General features: G+C 54.5%; 4 protein-coding genes across 4 annotated transcripts; 2 read left to right on the top strand and 2 right to left on the bottom strand.

Annotated features, from left to right (window-relative positions):
* Positions 1-29: 29 nt before the first annotated feature.
* On the top strand, positions 30-678 carry PODANS_1_1890 (uncharacterized protein; the record flags this gene model as incomplete). Its single annotated transcript, XM_001912347.1, has 2 exons — positions 30-317; positions 373-678. 2 exons carry the CDS (start codon positions 30-32, stop codon positions 676-678), a joined length of 594 nt encoding a protein of 197 aa, XP_001912382.1.
* Positions 679-1,313: 635 nt separating this feature from the next.
* On the bottom strand, positions 1,314-5,342 carry PODANS_1_1880 (uncharacterized protein; the record flags this gene model as incomplete). The annotated part of the gene is made up of 2 exons (XM_001912346.1): positions 1,314-5,153; positions 5,220-5,342. 2 exons carry the CDS (start codon positions 5,340-5,342, stop codon positions 1,314-1,316), a joined length of 3,963 nt encoding a protein of 1,320 aa, XP_001912381.1.
* A 1,970-nt stretch (positions 5,343-7,312) lies between these two features.
* Positions 7,313-8,710, top strand: PODANS_1_1870 (uncharacterized protein; the record flags this gene model as incomplete). The annotated part of the gene is made up of 1 exon (XM_001912345.1): positions 7,313-8,710. One exon carries the CDS (start codon positions 7,313-7,315, stop codon positions 8,708-8,710), a length of 1,398 nt encoding a protein of 465 aa, XP_001912380.1.
* Positions 8,711-10,992: 2,282 nt separating this feature from the next.
* PODANS_1_1860 (uncharacterized protein) lies at positions 10,993-15,737 on the bottom strand (the record flags this gene model as incomplete). Its single annotated transcript, XM_001912344.1, has 3 exons — positions 10,993-13,056; positions 13,116-13,709; positions 13,773-15,737. 3 exons carry the CDS (start codon positions 15,735-15,737, stop codon positions 10,993-10,995), a joined length of 4,623 nt encoding a protein of 1,540 aa, XP_001912379.1.
* Positions 15,738-15,964: the final 227 nt, after the last annotated feature.

Genomic DNA, 15,964 nt, shown 5'->3' with positions numbered 1-15,964 from the left:
TTCCCAAGACACGAAATAAAGCAATTAAAATGTCCACGGCCGACAACAACGACACAATGGAGCTGGACGAGCCCCAGCAAGAACAACCCGCCACAACAACAACAACAACAACCACCACCTCCTCAACCTACGCCAACACCTCAGCCATGCAAACGCACACCCGCGCCACGGCCGTCCGCTCGATCGAAGGCTGGATCATCATGGTGACCAACGTGCACGAGGAGGCCGACGAGGAGGCCATCCACGACATGTTTGGGGAGTACGGCGAGATTAGGAACCTGCATCTCAACCTGGACAGACGGACGGGTTATGTCAAGGTATCTTCTCCCCCCCCCCCCCCCCCTTGCTCAAAAGGTTGGCTGACAGAAACAGGGCTACGCCTTGATCGAGTACTCCACCATTGAGGAAGCAAGAGCCGCCATTGACGGGGCGCACAACACGCCCCTCTTGGACCAGAACGTCCAAGTTGACTTTGCGTTTGTGAGGCCGCCTCCTGGGAAGGGGAACAACCAGCAGGGCCATAATGGGGAGATTAGAGGAGGTGGGAGATCTGCTGGAGGAGGTGGTGGTAGGGGGAGGGATAATAGGGGGCAGAGGAGTGGGAGGTCGAGGTCGAGGAGTCCGGGGGTGAGGGATAATAACAACAGGAGGAGGGATGACGATGAGGAGGACTTGTAGAAGGGAATTCCCAAGCAGTTTTACAGGACAAGAAGGGAAGATGGAGACAAGCTGTAAGCTCTGCTCTATAGAAAGCCGATGTGTTTACTGCCTGTCTTGGGTCGAGAGATATAGACCAAGAGACGGAGGGCAAAAACACAGTCGGCATCCTGAGGCGGTTACGCCATGGTAGGTCTGTCTGATGCATGTTCAAGAGCCAATGCTGATCAAGATTATAGAAACCAGATTGCAAAAGAGTAATATTAGCAGTAGAGGCTCAGATATACACTTCACTGCTGGCCTGCGTTTACCCGAGTGACCTGCAGGGCAACATTAACTGGATTGCTGCTGAGTCCTTCAAAAACCCCAAGGCGTCACCGCATCCTCTTGCCTGCCGTAAATTCGGCATTCTAACCCCCCAATACAAGTCGCGCTTCGTACCCTCTAACAATTTCGAGCATCACCCCATCCAGTCATATAATGCGGGCTGCCTCACAATGTACCTCGGGCTAGCGTTGATCTCCCATATTATCCCCTCCTTTTCCCGCAATCACCTGTCCCTGTTCAGCTAAAGACACACAATACCGTGATCAACTCCGAGACCCTCGATTTGCTAATTAATACCTCATCAACATATACATGCTGTCTACCCTCTCTTATTCGGAGATCCTCGTGATGTTTTCCACCCGAATAACACTGTTCTGCCTCGCGTTGCGCTCCACCCGGTAAAACGTGTCGCAAAAGTCCTGGCACCGCATGTGCTTCAAAAACTCCTCGTCGTGGGTGATCACAATCAGCTGCAGGTTCCCCTGCGACTGCCTCGCCTTGATGATCCTGTGCAGGCTGCTCGCCAGGCTGCGGATGTTGTCGCTGTCGAGGTTGGTCGTCGGCTCGTCCAGCGCGATCAGGCCGCAGTTGACGCCAAACGACTCGGCCAGCGCCAGCCGGATGATGATGCTCGCCAGCACCTTTTGGCCTGCCGAGCACCGCCCGCGCATGTCCATCTCCGTGTCGCCCTTGACCATCGAAACCCGATAGTTGTAGTTGCGCTTGCCGCCGCCTCCCGAACCGGCACCCGACTCTACGTCGGACCGGATCTGGATCGTGTCAATGTCTGTGCCTTGGTACGTCTCCCTCCAGAGCTCGCCGATGATGCGGTTGATCTCCTCCATTTTGAGAGAGTGGAATTGCATAATGGCATGGTCGAGAGCCATGGTGCCCCGGCCAAGGTCGTCAATAGCTGCCTTGGTCGTCTCAACCTTGATGTGCGATTCCTTGTACTTGGCCTTGGCGCCCTTGAGGTCGAGATCATATTCTTCTTGCAGCCGGCTCAGCTGGTCGTCCTTCGACGCCACGCTGCCCATCAACCGTTCCCGCTCCGCCGTCAACAGGCCTCGTTGATCTTCGAGGATGCGCGCCTCGAGGCTGAGACGCTGGTAGTCTTCCTCGGCTTTGCGGGATTTGAGCTCCTCAATCTCCTGTTGAAGAGCGACACGCTCGCGGAGGTTCTTGCGGTAGGTGAGATTGTCGGAGATGTTTCTCTTCTTGGCGTCGCTGTTGTCAATCTCCTTATTCAGCTTGTTGATCTGCACGGTCAAATCCTTCATCTCAGCCTCAATGCTGGCAATAGTTGCCTCCAGCGTGGTAATGGCGCGCTGGTTGGAAGCTAGATTCGAGGGGCCGCCACGCTCGAGATACTCTTGGATTTCACCGTTAATCATCCTGAGCTCACTGACAGTGCCCCCGATAGCATCGCGCTTCTCTGTGACGTTTTGCTCCTTGGCCCGACCGTGTTGCCGCACTTCGTCAAGGGCAGAGCGTGCGGTGGCCATCTCGGGCTCGAGGGCTTCCAGATCATTGTCAGCAGTCTGAACCGACTCGCGGAGCTGTGCTTGTTCCTCCTTGAACCGACGAATTTGGTCTTGAAGACTCTTCTTCCGCTCAAGTTGCTGGGCCGCAGTGGCTATCTTGTGTCTCAACTCAAGCCTCTCCACCTCGAGCTGCGAAGCCAAATCCTTGAGTCGCTGTCTCTCGACAGTGAGCTTGTTGAGTCTGGTCTGCGCGACACGAGTCTGCTCCGCATAGGTGGTCTGCTCCTCGTTGATTTCGTCGGGACTGCGTGTGGTCACGCTTGAAGATTGCTGCGACCGCTCGACCTGCCTCTCGGCTTCCTGGATGTCTTTGTGATTTTGAGAAATCTTCAAAACATTCTTGCTGAGGGAGTCCATCTCCCGTCGTTGCTCTTCCGCCTTGCCAAAGGCGAGGTCCTTGTCCTCCAGCCGCCGCACCAGGTCTTCCTTTTGGGTTGTGCAGACATTGAGCTCCGCGGACAGGGTAGGCACCTCCTTTTCGAGACGTCCATAGGTATCATACTGGGCACGCACAGCTTTCAACTGCCTCAAACGAGCAGCGAAATCTGCCTTGTCCGCCTCCAACTCCTGCTTCACTTCATCGCCAAGTGCCTTGGCAATCTTGTTGAAGACCCTCCGCTTTACGTCTTCCTGGTTGTGGAAATCTCGGTCGCAAAGGTTGCACTTGTTGTGCTTTTCGGCAACTGTCTTGACCTTGGTGTAGTAGGTCTTCATCTCTTCAGTCAACTTGAGATCGGACTCGATCTGAGCAAGCTCCGTCTCTACGTGCTTTGTCTGCGCCTCGTAGTTGTCGATAGGGGGGTGCTCAGGGTCGTTCTCGTCCCTGGTGGCACGTAGTGCTTTCAAAACGTCACGTTGGCAGCTCTTCATCTCTGTTAAAAGCTTGGTGTGCCGGTCCCGAGTGGTGGACAGCTTGTACTCGACCTGCTTTAGTTCTTGCTGCGTGGCGTCTTTCTGTTTTCTGGCTTCGGCAACAACACCGTCCTGCTTTCTCAAGGCGCTCTGAAAGTCAGCTTCGACAGTGTCCGGTGTCCAGTTTGCGCCCAGAAGCGCCGACAGCTGCTCAGACCAGGTATTCTTGAGAATATCAAGATCGCGCCGTCGGTCAGTCAGCTGCTTCTTGCGCAGATCAAGCTGTGCACGCTCAGACGCCAGTCTGGTGCATTCAACCAGTTCCCGCCCGAGCTTGGCAGCTTGAGTTTCCAGTTGCCAGATCTCATCCTGGACCTTTTTGATCTGGTCGTCGAGGTCCGCAGATTGTTCGTCGGCCTTTGCTGCCTCAATCCTTGCCTCGACTTCTTTCATTTCTGCACGAAGAGCAGCCTCAGAGCCCTCGTCCACGTCGAGAGAACCAAGTTCGCCTTGAACGGTGGCCGACTCCCTCCCAATGGCCATGATGCGTTGTTTTGCTGAGGCCCGATCCCGGTTCAGTGATTGTTTCCGGCCTTCAAGCTCAGCAATGACAGAGCTCTTCTTGTCCAGTTCTTCAGCATTGCTCTTTTGGAGCCGCTCCAGCTCGCGCTTTTTGTCGTTGAGGGCCTTCTGGATACGTTCGTAAAAAGACTCGATCAGATCACCGTCCAGGTCTCCATCGTAGCCGCGAATCTCGTGGCGCTCGGCCGCCTCGTGAACCATTCGATCTCTTGTGGCCAGTTGGCGCTCATACTTGTCCTTATCGGATTGATGTTTGCCCTGTTCGGCAACTTTGGCCGTATGCCTGTCCCGAGACTGCTTTAGATCCGCTTGGAGCTCCTGTTGCTGTGCCTGCTTCCTATCTCTGTCGGCCACAGTCCTCTCTATTGTCTGCGCATACTCAGCCAGAGTGTTCCGCAGTACATCATCACTATCCGGCAGTTCTTCGATACGGCTCCGTAGTTCCCTGATAGCTTCGCTCTTGTATTCGAGCTTCTCGGTCTTGTTTTGCAGGTCGTTCACAATCTTCAAGAAACTGTTGGCCTGTTCGTGCTTGTCCTTGATTTCCTTGGCCTTGGCTCCCATTTGCTTGAGGATATCGCTGCATTTTGTCTGCGCTTCTTCAATCTCCTGGCTCATTTGTATTATGAGCCTGCCAACCTTGTCGGCTCTCTCCTTGTTGACCTTGTCTTGCGTCTCTTGAATTTTCAATTCTCGCAGCTCTTCTCCCTTTCTCTTGCGGAGCACTTTGAGATTGTCGATTACCTTGGTGTATTTCATGGCCTCGAAGATTTCATCGAACCGCTTCTTCAGAGCCGAGGGTTCGCTCATGGGCCACATGGACTCATCCTGGTGGCAGAAAATGACGGCCTCAAGCACGGCTGGCGAAACACCAAGCTTCTCTGGGACCAACTTGTCCAGCTCCATTACTCTGGTGGAAATGACATGACGGTCCGAGGATTTTCCTCCAGCCTGGCCCCTCAGAAGAAGACTGCCTTCCAGCGTCTTCATCGATCTTGTGGTCTTTTTGACTGTCAATTGCACATTGCGAGTCAAGACATACTGCTCTCCTATGGTTGATCTGAACGACACCTTGACCTGGGCGCGCACATCCTTTTCGCCTTCCAGCTCAGGCTCATGGATAAAGGCACCGCCTTTACTGTTGGGCGGGAGCTCACCCGTGGTGGCATATTTGAGGCATTCGATCACAGTCTAAAACACATCATCAGCATCGACGCCATGTTGTTGGCACGGAATAACGGCAACGCAGAGACCCACCGTCTTGCCCGAACCATTGTACCCGACAATCAGGGTGAGCGGTGTGTTAAAAGCGATGGCCTGCTGCTCATGGGGACTGAATGAGCGCACGCCCAAGATGGACAGCTTCTCGATCCTCGACATGGTGTTTCTCGCGTAGGGATCGAGGGTCGAAACAAGTCAACCTAAATCATACGATGAAGGGTCCCACGCGCTAGAGATCGTTGGCTGATTTTATGCATGCAGCGTGGTAGGTGCCTCTTGGCTTGAAGAAAATATCTTGGGAGGAGGGTTGCGAGAATATGCGATGGAGTCGTGCGTGATGTGGAAGAAGCCTCTTGGATGGGAAAAACCATCCTGTCGTCTGCCGGGCTAGGTAGATGCAAAGCGCGTACCTGTCGCGGTCTTTGGCAGAGGCAAGGGTTGCGAAACACGTCCTCACGTGGGATCTGAGCTCAGTGGAAATCAGGCAGCACTGAGCAACCGGGTAGGCGAGTGCAAGGACAGACCCCGGAGGAGCGGCCTCAGCTCCGTGTACGTTTTTAAAGGTACCGCTGACAAAGAGAGGAGGGGTTGGTATCTCTGAACCCGCATGCGCCGGAGCACCATGGTCCTAGGCTCAAGGCTTCGTTGAAGATCACCATGGACACCCCCCCCCCCCCCCCCCAAAAAAAAAAAAAAAAGAACCCTAGAATAATTCGTAAAACCACAAGTATAGGTTCTGCACGTGGACTTCCCCGAATCCGGTCAGCAAGGACCAACCGTGAATGCCACGGCGCTGACTGGGCGGCCGTATCCCCCAATCAATAATTCGGGCTCTCGGAGGTGCCACAGGGACGCGGGAACCCTTCTCTGTACCGCCTTATACAGGCCAGATGATGTCAGTTTTGCTAGAGCTACACTTACGATTGCGGCCCTGGAAAAGTCCCTGCTCATCACAAACACACTCTCACACACTCTCACACACTCCCGGCCTGCCAGGTGCCTGCGGTGCCTCTTCCGCCACGGGGTCGGCAAGGTTCATGAGGTCTCTGGTCTATATAGAGATACAGACAGCATCTTGGGGCGAGTCTCGCTTCGGCTGCGCTGACGTCTCTTCCCCGAGTCTAGACCGCTACAGATTGGAGGGAATATCTCGCAACCAGTCAGCTCCAGTCAGGGCACCACTGGGCATTCTGTCGGCAGGGTTTAGCGTCGTCACCCAAGTCCCACGTCGAGGACACACCATCCCGGTCACGGTTCTGACATTGAGCGGTGGCAGGCCTGGCAGCTGAAGCTCAGGCCATGTCTGGGGGGGGCAACGGGGGTGCGAGGGGTCCGCTGCGAAAGAGATTCCCATCCTGAATTGAAGGAATCCCATCCTCCCTAAAAAGGGTTCCCGCGGCCGAGTTTTTGCTTTGCTGCTGCCATCATCAAACCAGGTGTTGCCTCTCCTTTTACAGCCAAACCTTGGCTGTCGCCCTTATATCCTACCTATCTTCCCGGCTTATTATTCGTCTCAAATCAACCTACCTCTCGCCAATCTCGCATATACTCATATACTCGGACGGTGGTGTCGTTGATGTTTTTTTGACCCCTCAATACACCCGACAAAAGTTCTACTTGTCTCGCGACCCGGCAATGTGCAGCGCCAGAAGGGGTCCTCATCGATGCGCTGCTGCGTTGCTTTACATTATTTCCTAGTTGGTCAACTCGCAGCCTCCCCCTAAAAAGAGAGCCTACGAACCATACACCCCTGCTGCGACCCAGCAGCAAACCACACCACTCACACCAACTATTCCGTACTATTTACCATGTCTCACGGGCCTCCTCCCTCTCTGTCGGGGAGCAACTATTTTGGCTATGGCACGGGCTCCGTGGGCGGCGTTACTGTGAGCAACTACTATTCTTGACGTTTTCGCAAGCAACAACAGCAAAAACTCTTGTCCTCTAATTTTGTTTCTTTGTCTTTGTTCTCATTTTCGCATGTCACGTACCTATACCTATACCTGTACCTGTACCTACCTATACCTTGTCTTCATCCGATCACCATCACCAAGCTTGAGTTCCTCCAACATATGACGAAAAAATAGTACTCACCCCACACTGACGCCTGTGGCCGATTGGTCGTGCAGATGAGCGGTGATCCGAACGACATGATGTCGCTGCTGGACAGTTCCATGTTTTCCCCATTTGACGACAACATGTCCATGAGCCTCGACGCCCAGCAGCCCTTCAACCCCTCAGGCCCCGCCGCCGTACAGCCCTCCCCGTCAGCAGGCCTGGCGCCGTCGGTCGACCTGCCCTTCTCCCCGGACGACTCGTCATCCACCGCAAACGTAGGCGGCGGCGGAGGAGGAGGAGTCGGGCCCGGCGCCGGCCCCCTCCCCGTCGCGACGTTGGGATCCGGAAGTGGGGGTGGGAGTGGCGGCTCCAACACCACGGCCAACACGGTCACCGAGTTCACCAAGCGCCGCAACTGGCCCGCCAAAGTCGTAGAAGAGCTCCAGGACTTCCTCCACATCCTCGACGCCAACGGCCGCATCAAGCATGTCTCCCCCAGCGTCGAGAAACTCACGGGCCACAAGCCGGCCGACCTCCTCGACGTCTTCCTCAAAGACCTGATCCACCCCGACGACGTCGGCGTCTTCACCTCGGAGCTCCACGAGTCCATCGCCTCGGGCTCCCCGCTCCGATTGTTCTACCGCCTCCGAAAATCCGACAACAAGTACGCCATCTTTGAGTCCGTCGGCCACGCCCACATCGCCGCCGCGAAGTTCGCGCCCAACCCCAACAACCAATCCCCCTTTTGCCAGGCCGTCTTTATGATGTCCCGTCCGTACCCGACCAAGAACGCCGGGTTTTTGGACTCGTTCCTGGAGCACAAGATTGAAAACGAGCGGCTCAAGCGCCGGATAGCGGAGCTCAAGCGGGAGGAGCAGGACGAGGTGGAGGAGTCGCACCGCACGTGGCGGCAGAGTCAGGAAGAAAGATCGGACATCACCCCTTCTGACGCGGACACGTCCACTTTATTTGGTGGTGGGGGCGCCAGGCCGACGGCCACGTCGCCGATGTACACCATGTCTGGGAATGCCGCCGCCTCGACCGACATGCCGCCTCCCAACTTGCCCGCGAGCGCCAGCGCGGCTGCGGCTGCTGCTGCCGCGGCGGCGGCGGTGAGTCTGACGAGGGAGGCGCTGGAGGGGATGACGGGGAGCAACAGGCCGGATTCGATCAGGGACAAGATGGCGCGGTACGAAGGCGGGACGCACGTGGACACGATCGAGATGCTTACCGGGTTGCGGTACCAGCAGGGGGAGAGAAGCAGGGGGATCACGACGGGGAACGCGAGCCCGACGCTGGTGAAGGGGGATGCGGGGATCGCGATACCGGCTGACAGGGACCCGAGGGGGGGAGGGGGGGATAAGAAGAAGAAGTTGAAGGTGACGGAGGAGTATGTTTGTACTGATTGCGGTAGGTATCTTCTCTTTCATTTCTGTCTTTTCTTTTTCTTTCTATCTACGGTGAACTGATTTTTATGACGCTAGGAACGCTTGACTCGCCCGAATGGCGCAAGGGACCCAACGGTCCGAAGACGCTCTGCAACGCCTGCGGTCTGAGGTGGGCGAAGAAGGAGAAGAAGAGGAATAAGGACAATAGCAATAACAGCAATGGGGGGAACGGTAATGGCAACAATGGCGGTGATCATCATCAGATTGAGAATGTTGGTTAAACACACACAAACATCTACCTGCGAACTCGTCGCAATCGGTTATGGTGTTTTGTGCAACCCTTCTCCCCCCCCCCCCCTCCCTCCCTTCGCTTCAGTTTGGTGGGTGAGAAAAAATGAAAAAGCAAGGCAGGATGCATGTAGGGTCTTTCTTTTCCTTTCTTTTCTCTCATCACTTTAGCAGTGTCATTTTCCCTCTTTTATGGGGAGGGATGAATGGATGGAGGGGTTAGTTGGGTGGAGTGGGTTTTTCTTTTCCTTTCATAAATAGAGGGGTTTCTTTTCTCTGGGCGGTAGGAAATATATCATGGAGGGGCGGGGGTTGTGGGAAGGGGAGGCGTGTGATTCAGTACACACACACACTCGATAGTATTCCGGGTATGGAAAGGAGGGAAGGAAGGGAGGGAGGGAGGGGTAAGGGGTTATTCATTCATGGTATATTACGGGGGGGATTTGTTTGTTGCTGTTGTTGTAGTTGGAAGCCGTCTGTCTGTCTTGTTGTGGGGAGGTTGGGAGGCATCATTATCTGGGTGATATATATATATATAAATTAAATGGGGGTCGATGGTGGTTGCTTAGCAAGTCGTTATGTGGTGTCTGTTGCGATTTTATGATTATGAATTCTGGGAGATACTGACCTACCTACCCTCAACAAGGGGTAGGGCGAAAGGAGTGATCCCCTTTTGGCCATGGGCTGCTTGCTGGCAATAAAATTGGCTGTGTGCAAGGCATGGTGTAGCCAGTGTAAGACAAGAAGCAGGAACTCGGCTGGTTTTCTTCTTCCTTTGCATACTCTGGCGTCTCACAGTCTTTGCAGGGAAGGTGTCTGGAACATGGACACGAGGAGGAAAATTTTGCAAGGTTCTTCCTTGCTAGAATGACCTTGTGTGGTTGCAGTTGAATATCGGATGAGATCTGAGTTGGTGTCGATGGAATTCAGCGTGTCGTAGGTAGCATGTTCAGTTAAAATTACATTACAAGGAAATCCCCGAGAATAAGATCTACTACGTATACAGGTTTCCTAGCTACTATTTCCCCTTCCCCCTTCTCAACCTCCCAAGAAACCAATTACAACACATATTGCCCCAAATATCAACAAGAGAAAATAGTCTCGCTCCAATAAGAGCTAGCCCCTGAGGACAACCCACGATACCAGCAAGCCCTATAACATACGCTACTTTAGATACACACACATACACACACACACACACACACACAAGAAAGTTGTCCGTCAAGGACTACAACAGCAAGCGAGCAACGCAGACACGCAATGAAACACGCCCAAAAAAAAAAGCAATGCAACGCTTCTTTTTGTTTCTTCTTCTCCTCTTTCTCATCTTTCTGATTGTTGGTGTTGTTGATGTTATTACAAGGACATATAATGATTTCTCCTTCTTTCTTCGCGCGCTTTTCTCCTTTTGTAGTAAAGTTGTCGTGTGGTGATATAGGTATAAGTGCCCTGTTTTGAATCCTCCCTCTTGTTTGTGTGTGTTCGATCTCTCTCCCTCTCCCTCCGTGTACATGCTTATGCCCCTTCGACCCCTCGAGATGGGTAACTAGTATGATCAAAAGCTATAAACGCGCTTGAGGGCAGAGGGGGGGAAAATGTTCAGTGACAAAAAAGAAAAGGCGCAAGAAAAGAACAAGAAAGCATCTTTAAAAGTGGTAAAGACAACACAACATAAAAAGAAGCGAAAACATCATCCCCGATCTTAAAGAAAATAAACAGCGAGATTAAAATAAAAAAGCTGACAGCGTAGCAAAAACAACCTTTATTCGCCATTCAAGCATAAAACCACCTGCCCTGTGTTCCCTTTGCGTTCCGGAAACCCCCAAGCGCCCAAGAGAATAATGAAAAAACACAAAATTCCATGCCATGCAAAGTCTCGTCGAAATCGCAGAGAGAGAGAGGGGTGGAAAAGGTTTCATGATACAGAAAATTCTCAAGATTCCTGCCCTTGAGCTCAACTCTCGACAACGACAACATACACAACTCCCCGACTACTCCCAGCCGAGTTTGAACTGACACGATTCGCACATCCTTCCATCCGTACATGGGCAACTAGCCTCCATCCTGCCAGCCCCCTAGTTCAGCTCTCCGGCTCTGGCTTTGCCCCTCCTCCGGAAAAAGTCCATAACTTTTCGTGCAGGCCCACTACTTCCAGAGTGGTCATGTCCCCGAGTGTTTCCATCCGAATCCCACGCGTCAACAAACCGCTTGTTCTTCTGCAACACACCACGGCCGGGCCGCCCGCCGCTAGCAACTCTGCGTCCGTCTTGTGCCGTGTCTTGTGGCGAAAGGTGTGGCAACTGTGGTGCCGATCCAGCAGGCCTTCGCATATTGTTGTCGATTGAGTGGTCCGAGCTGCTATTCATCAACGTCTGGCTCTGGTACCCCTCGACATTAGAAGGGCGACGCCCGTCGTATTGATTTGACGAATATTCCTGTCGCTGCTGCTGCTGCTGCTGTTGTTGTTGTTGTTGTTGTTGTTGTTGTTGTTGTTGCGGCCTTGGTTGCTGCTGGCCGTACTGATCGTTAGATCTTGGTGGTCCCTGAAGCTGAGCATACATTCCATCAAGGGTAGAGGCATCCACATGCTCCCGTTCCACATCTTGCTCGACGTATCGACCATACTGATCAACCGTGGGAGGCTCTTGAATCGGCAGGTCTTGCTGTGAGTCCAAAGCAGGCGAAGGCTCATCTTTTGAAATGCCCATCGATTTGAAAGAGAAACCGCCAGGCATAAATGAAAACCGCCTGTTCTGCTTCTCCTGCTGCGAGCCTTGGGATCCGGATATGCTGCCGGATCTCTTGTTACCAAGGCCAATAGAGTACGACCGGCGAGATCGCTTCGAGTCCATAGACACCCTAGGTTCCTCGGCACCTGCGAGCGCATTGTTCATGCTGACGGGCGGGTATCTCTTGTTCTTTTCCTGCTGCTCCTGCTGCCGCTTGCGATTCCTACCTCCAAACAGCGAGCCGCTGCGGCCAAAGAGTTTGCCACTAATCTCACCCATCGTGCTAGATCTCTTGTGTCCCTTTCCTTCCTGGCTGGTGTTGGTGAGGTTCGTACCCGAGCCAGAAGGTGAACCCTCGAACCCCGAGACACGGGCGAATTTGGGAGGAATGGCGCTGATGCTGGGCCGCCCGTACTCCATATTTTGAGCGTCTCCCGTCGATGGCATGCCGTATGAATTCTTGCCCCGGCTAGGTGGTTGCTGAATTTTCCCATGCGCATTTGTATCGGCAAGCTCAGGCGGTGCTGGCTGGCCATACGAGGAACGGTTGCCTGCAGCTCGGGAGCCCAGGGACTGCATGGAACCTCCAGTGTTGGGTCTCGCGTTCGTTGTTGGGGCCGCGGAACCGAAAAAGGCAGTCTCCGAGGTAGCACGGGCATCGCGACCGCCGACGCGCTGTACAGCAGTAGCACCCGAGTTGACGTTGCGGTGGGCGCTTGGGGGTCTCCGCGAAGACACCGGCGGCTTTCCATAAGCATCTTTGGTTCCCGCCGGGTCTCTCGAATTTTGTTTGTCGTTCGGTGAAGAGGACGAACCAGGATTCTGGTCCACCACCTCTACGGCACCCTGGCTGCCAGAGCGAGCGCGTGTGCGGCCACCAGAAGACTGCGTACTTGCAGCCTCTCCTCGTTGCGTCTGAGTGTTCGGGGCAACATATTCCACCTGGACTGTCCGGCGCTTGTTATCGCGTTGCTGCTTGGCGTACGCCGCCGCCTCGGCTTCGGTATCAATGGTGCCCTGCTTTGTCGCCAATCCACCCAATGCAGGAGGAACCGTCGTCTTCTTTGATGCCTCGCGAACAGAGGCGCTGCGTGCCAGGCCTGGCGCATCGTCTTCGGACGGAACTGTAGTGTTTTGAATCTCGCCAGGGGTGGTGGTGCTGGATGTGATGAATTCGACGACATGTGCATACTCGCTGAGCCAACTATGACGGGCGACTTCGAACAAATCGGCGCGCTTGCGGGGGTTGGGCACTAGGATTCGTCGCAGCAAGTCTCGGGCATGAGGTGTGACGTATTCGGGAAACGTGAGCGGGGTGTTGACAATGTACTTGTACAGAAGGTTAATGTTATCACCCTCCGGGTTCGCCGGGTCGTCGTCGAACGGCAGATACCCAGCGAGCATGGCGTACTAGTTTTGGATACCAGTTAGCAAGCGGTCCAACTGATGACTTTTGCTCGGTTGCTTACCAGTATAACACCACAGCTCCAGACGTCCACCTTTCTGCCTGTGTATAGCGAGTCGCTGACAACCAACTCTGGGGCTGCGTAGCATGGACTGCCACAACTAGTCTGCATCAGATCGCCTTTCCTGGATCCGCTGGGCTTGACTCTGTCAAGACCCATCCGCTTGACAAACTCGCGGTCCGTCAAGTTGAGCTCCTCTTCTTCGCTGAGTTCCTCGGCAGGATCAAACGTGTTGGCGAAGCCAAAGTCGGTAATGATGATGTTCCGGTTGCGATCCAGCAGAAGATTCTCCAGCTTCAAATCGCGATGTACGATGCCCTTCTTGTGCAGATAACCCACACCGGACACAAGCTGTGCAAACAATCTACGGGCAGCATTGTCCTTGAGATAGCGGTGGTTCAGAATGTAGTCGAACAACTCTCCGCCGGATGCGTACTCGAGCACAATGCCGTAATGTCGCTCCGACTCTTCCATTTTGTGCAACCTGACAATGTTTGGATGAGTTAATTGCTTCAAAATGGCCACTTCGCGCATGATCTTGGCCATACGAGAAGGATTGCTTCCCAGCTGATCTTTCTTGATCAGCTTGATGGCCACCTGCAGCAGGAAACATGATCAGCACGACAAACCACGGATAACCCGTACGACAATTGCACTCACTTGAACACCACCCTCCTGCTTCCACCCGAGCTTGACCTTTCCAAACTCTCCCTCGCCAATTGTATTACCGAGAATGTATTCGCCAAACTTGGTGTGCTTTTCTCTTTTCGAGTGGTCGTGACGACTCCTTCCACCTCTCCGAGCCTCTTCGCCATTGTGTCCCGCATTCACGATGGGAGGAGGTGCTGCATCGTCGTCAAGCATGGCCGCGGGTTGGTGCGGCTGAGCTTGTGCCAACCGCTCCTTTTCTCGTTCAATGTCCACCTCCGGCTGCGAGATAAGTATGCTATTCAGGATATCGCTGGCCTCTCTCGACGGGGCCTTGGTCGAGTTTGTGGTAACAGGTGGTGAGCGAACAGCTGCAGGTGCCGATGGGTTTGTGCGGGGGTCGTAGGTGCTGTTTGCCTGGCTGCTCGCCCGGCGGTGGTTGCGTGAGTTCTGCATGGCAGCCTCGTCGGCTGAATCCATCCTGCCATTGGTTTCGCGGCTCGAGTCACCGTGTGTCCGGCGAGACGACGAGTCAGTGGATCTTTCCGAGGTTGGAGCGCGTCGGGAGCTGGATGTCCGGGGAGGGACAGCGGCGGCAGGCATGGTTCGCCTTTGATTAGAAGCCGAGAAGTCGGGAGAAGCCGTAGATGCTGCCGCAGACACGGGCACTGGAGCGGGCGAGGCGCCGGCGACGCGAGAGCTCATCGGGGAATTGCGGTCGGCAAGATGGTCGTTGTTGGTGGCACTGGGTCTCCGCGAAGGGTGTCGCGACGAGGAATCAGCGGGCGATGCTCTGGAGGGCTGCTGGCTGTGATTGGCATAGTACTCCTGTGTTGGCGATGGATGGCCAGGCGAGTACTGGCGATTGAGAGGCGATGCAGTATTCAGGGGCGGCGTCTGCAGGGCAGAAACTGACGTCGGATGGTGCGGCGGTGCCTGGAACGCACCAGACATTTTTCTCCTCCGCCAATGCGCAGACAAAGCAGGTGCGAGGTGCAGCAGCAATCCCAATGTTTTGGTTTGGACTGCGTAATAAGCCGAAATGAGGCGGGACGAGCTCAGCTGCACTGGAGCGGGTGGGAGGCAGGAAGCCGCAGTCTGGCGGACCCAGGGGGATGGAGATGCGGAATAGGGTAATGGGGGAGCGATGGGGGGGTGGGAGGGAGTAGGTACTCCGATAGATAGACAGACAGCAGTTTCAAAACGTCGGTCCCTTTGGCTTTTTGCTTTGGCAACAATGCACCGTGGGGTCGCAACAGCCTGTTTGCGTCCTGCTTTCAATGTTGAGACGATGGAGTTGTTGGTGGTCAATGACCAAAAAAAGTCGCGATGATCACGATGCCAGTGAGAATTGTTATCGAGGACCCTGCCGTTTGAGCTGTTGATCGCTCTGGATGAATGCTGCGCTGCGTCAACGTGCAGCAGGAGGTGTGTGTGTGTAGTGGTGGTGGTGGTGGTGGTTGTGGTTGGCGGTGACGCGACTTCTGGGAAGCAAAAAAGCACGGGGACAGGCCTGGTCCTGGGCAGCTTGTTTACTTGCGCCGCAAAAAAGAACAATGCACCCTCACAACAACGGGCCAAGGGGGCAGACTCGGGGCACGCCGAAATTGACTCGGGACCTTTTCCGTGAGCTCCCTGTCCGGGACGGGAGGGAGGAGAGGAGTTGGGATGGATGGAGGGAGGAGGGAGGATGGAGGAGAGGAGGGGTGATGAACGAAGGCTTTGCGCGGGACGCGAAGAGGGAATCTCGAGGCGGTGGGAGATTCCAAGATGGAGGTTCACTTTCTCCCGCGGCTGCGGTGGTGCTTGGTGGTGTTGCTGGTGCCCAGCTTTCTCCCACTCGGGCAACATGTGCCCTCTCCTTGGCTTGATTGGGATTGGATACAGTGGGAATATCACGGCTCCAGTTGGACAAGACGAGCGTTTTAGCGCCAGGGTGAGAGGGTGACGGCCAGTTGAAAGGTGGATACATCTCATGTGCACCAACCCACGCTGGCCTAATGCGTATCATTTTCAATCCCAAGCATGATCCAGAAGCACAACCCTTTAATTCCCTGACACCGACGACAATGGAAAGGAATGAATGCCGTCGGCCCTTGGGGGTTTCGTCTTGTCTTGTCTCAGATCAAAGTCACAAAGCCCTATGGGATGACCACCTCGCGCTTGTTTCTACGTCCAGAAGCGCCTCTCGTTGCTTCTCTCGA

The sequence above is a fragment of the Podospora anserina genome, chromosome 1 (assembly GCF_000226545.1).
Source record: "Podospora anserina S mat+ genomic DNA chromosome 1, supercontig 1".
In the NCBI taxonomy this organism is placed as follows: domain Eukaryota; kingdom Fungi; phylum Ascomycota; class Sordariomycetes; order Sordariales; family Podosporaceae; genus Podospora; species Podospora anserina.
This window is presented reverse-complemented; position numbering and strand designations above follow the sequence as displayed.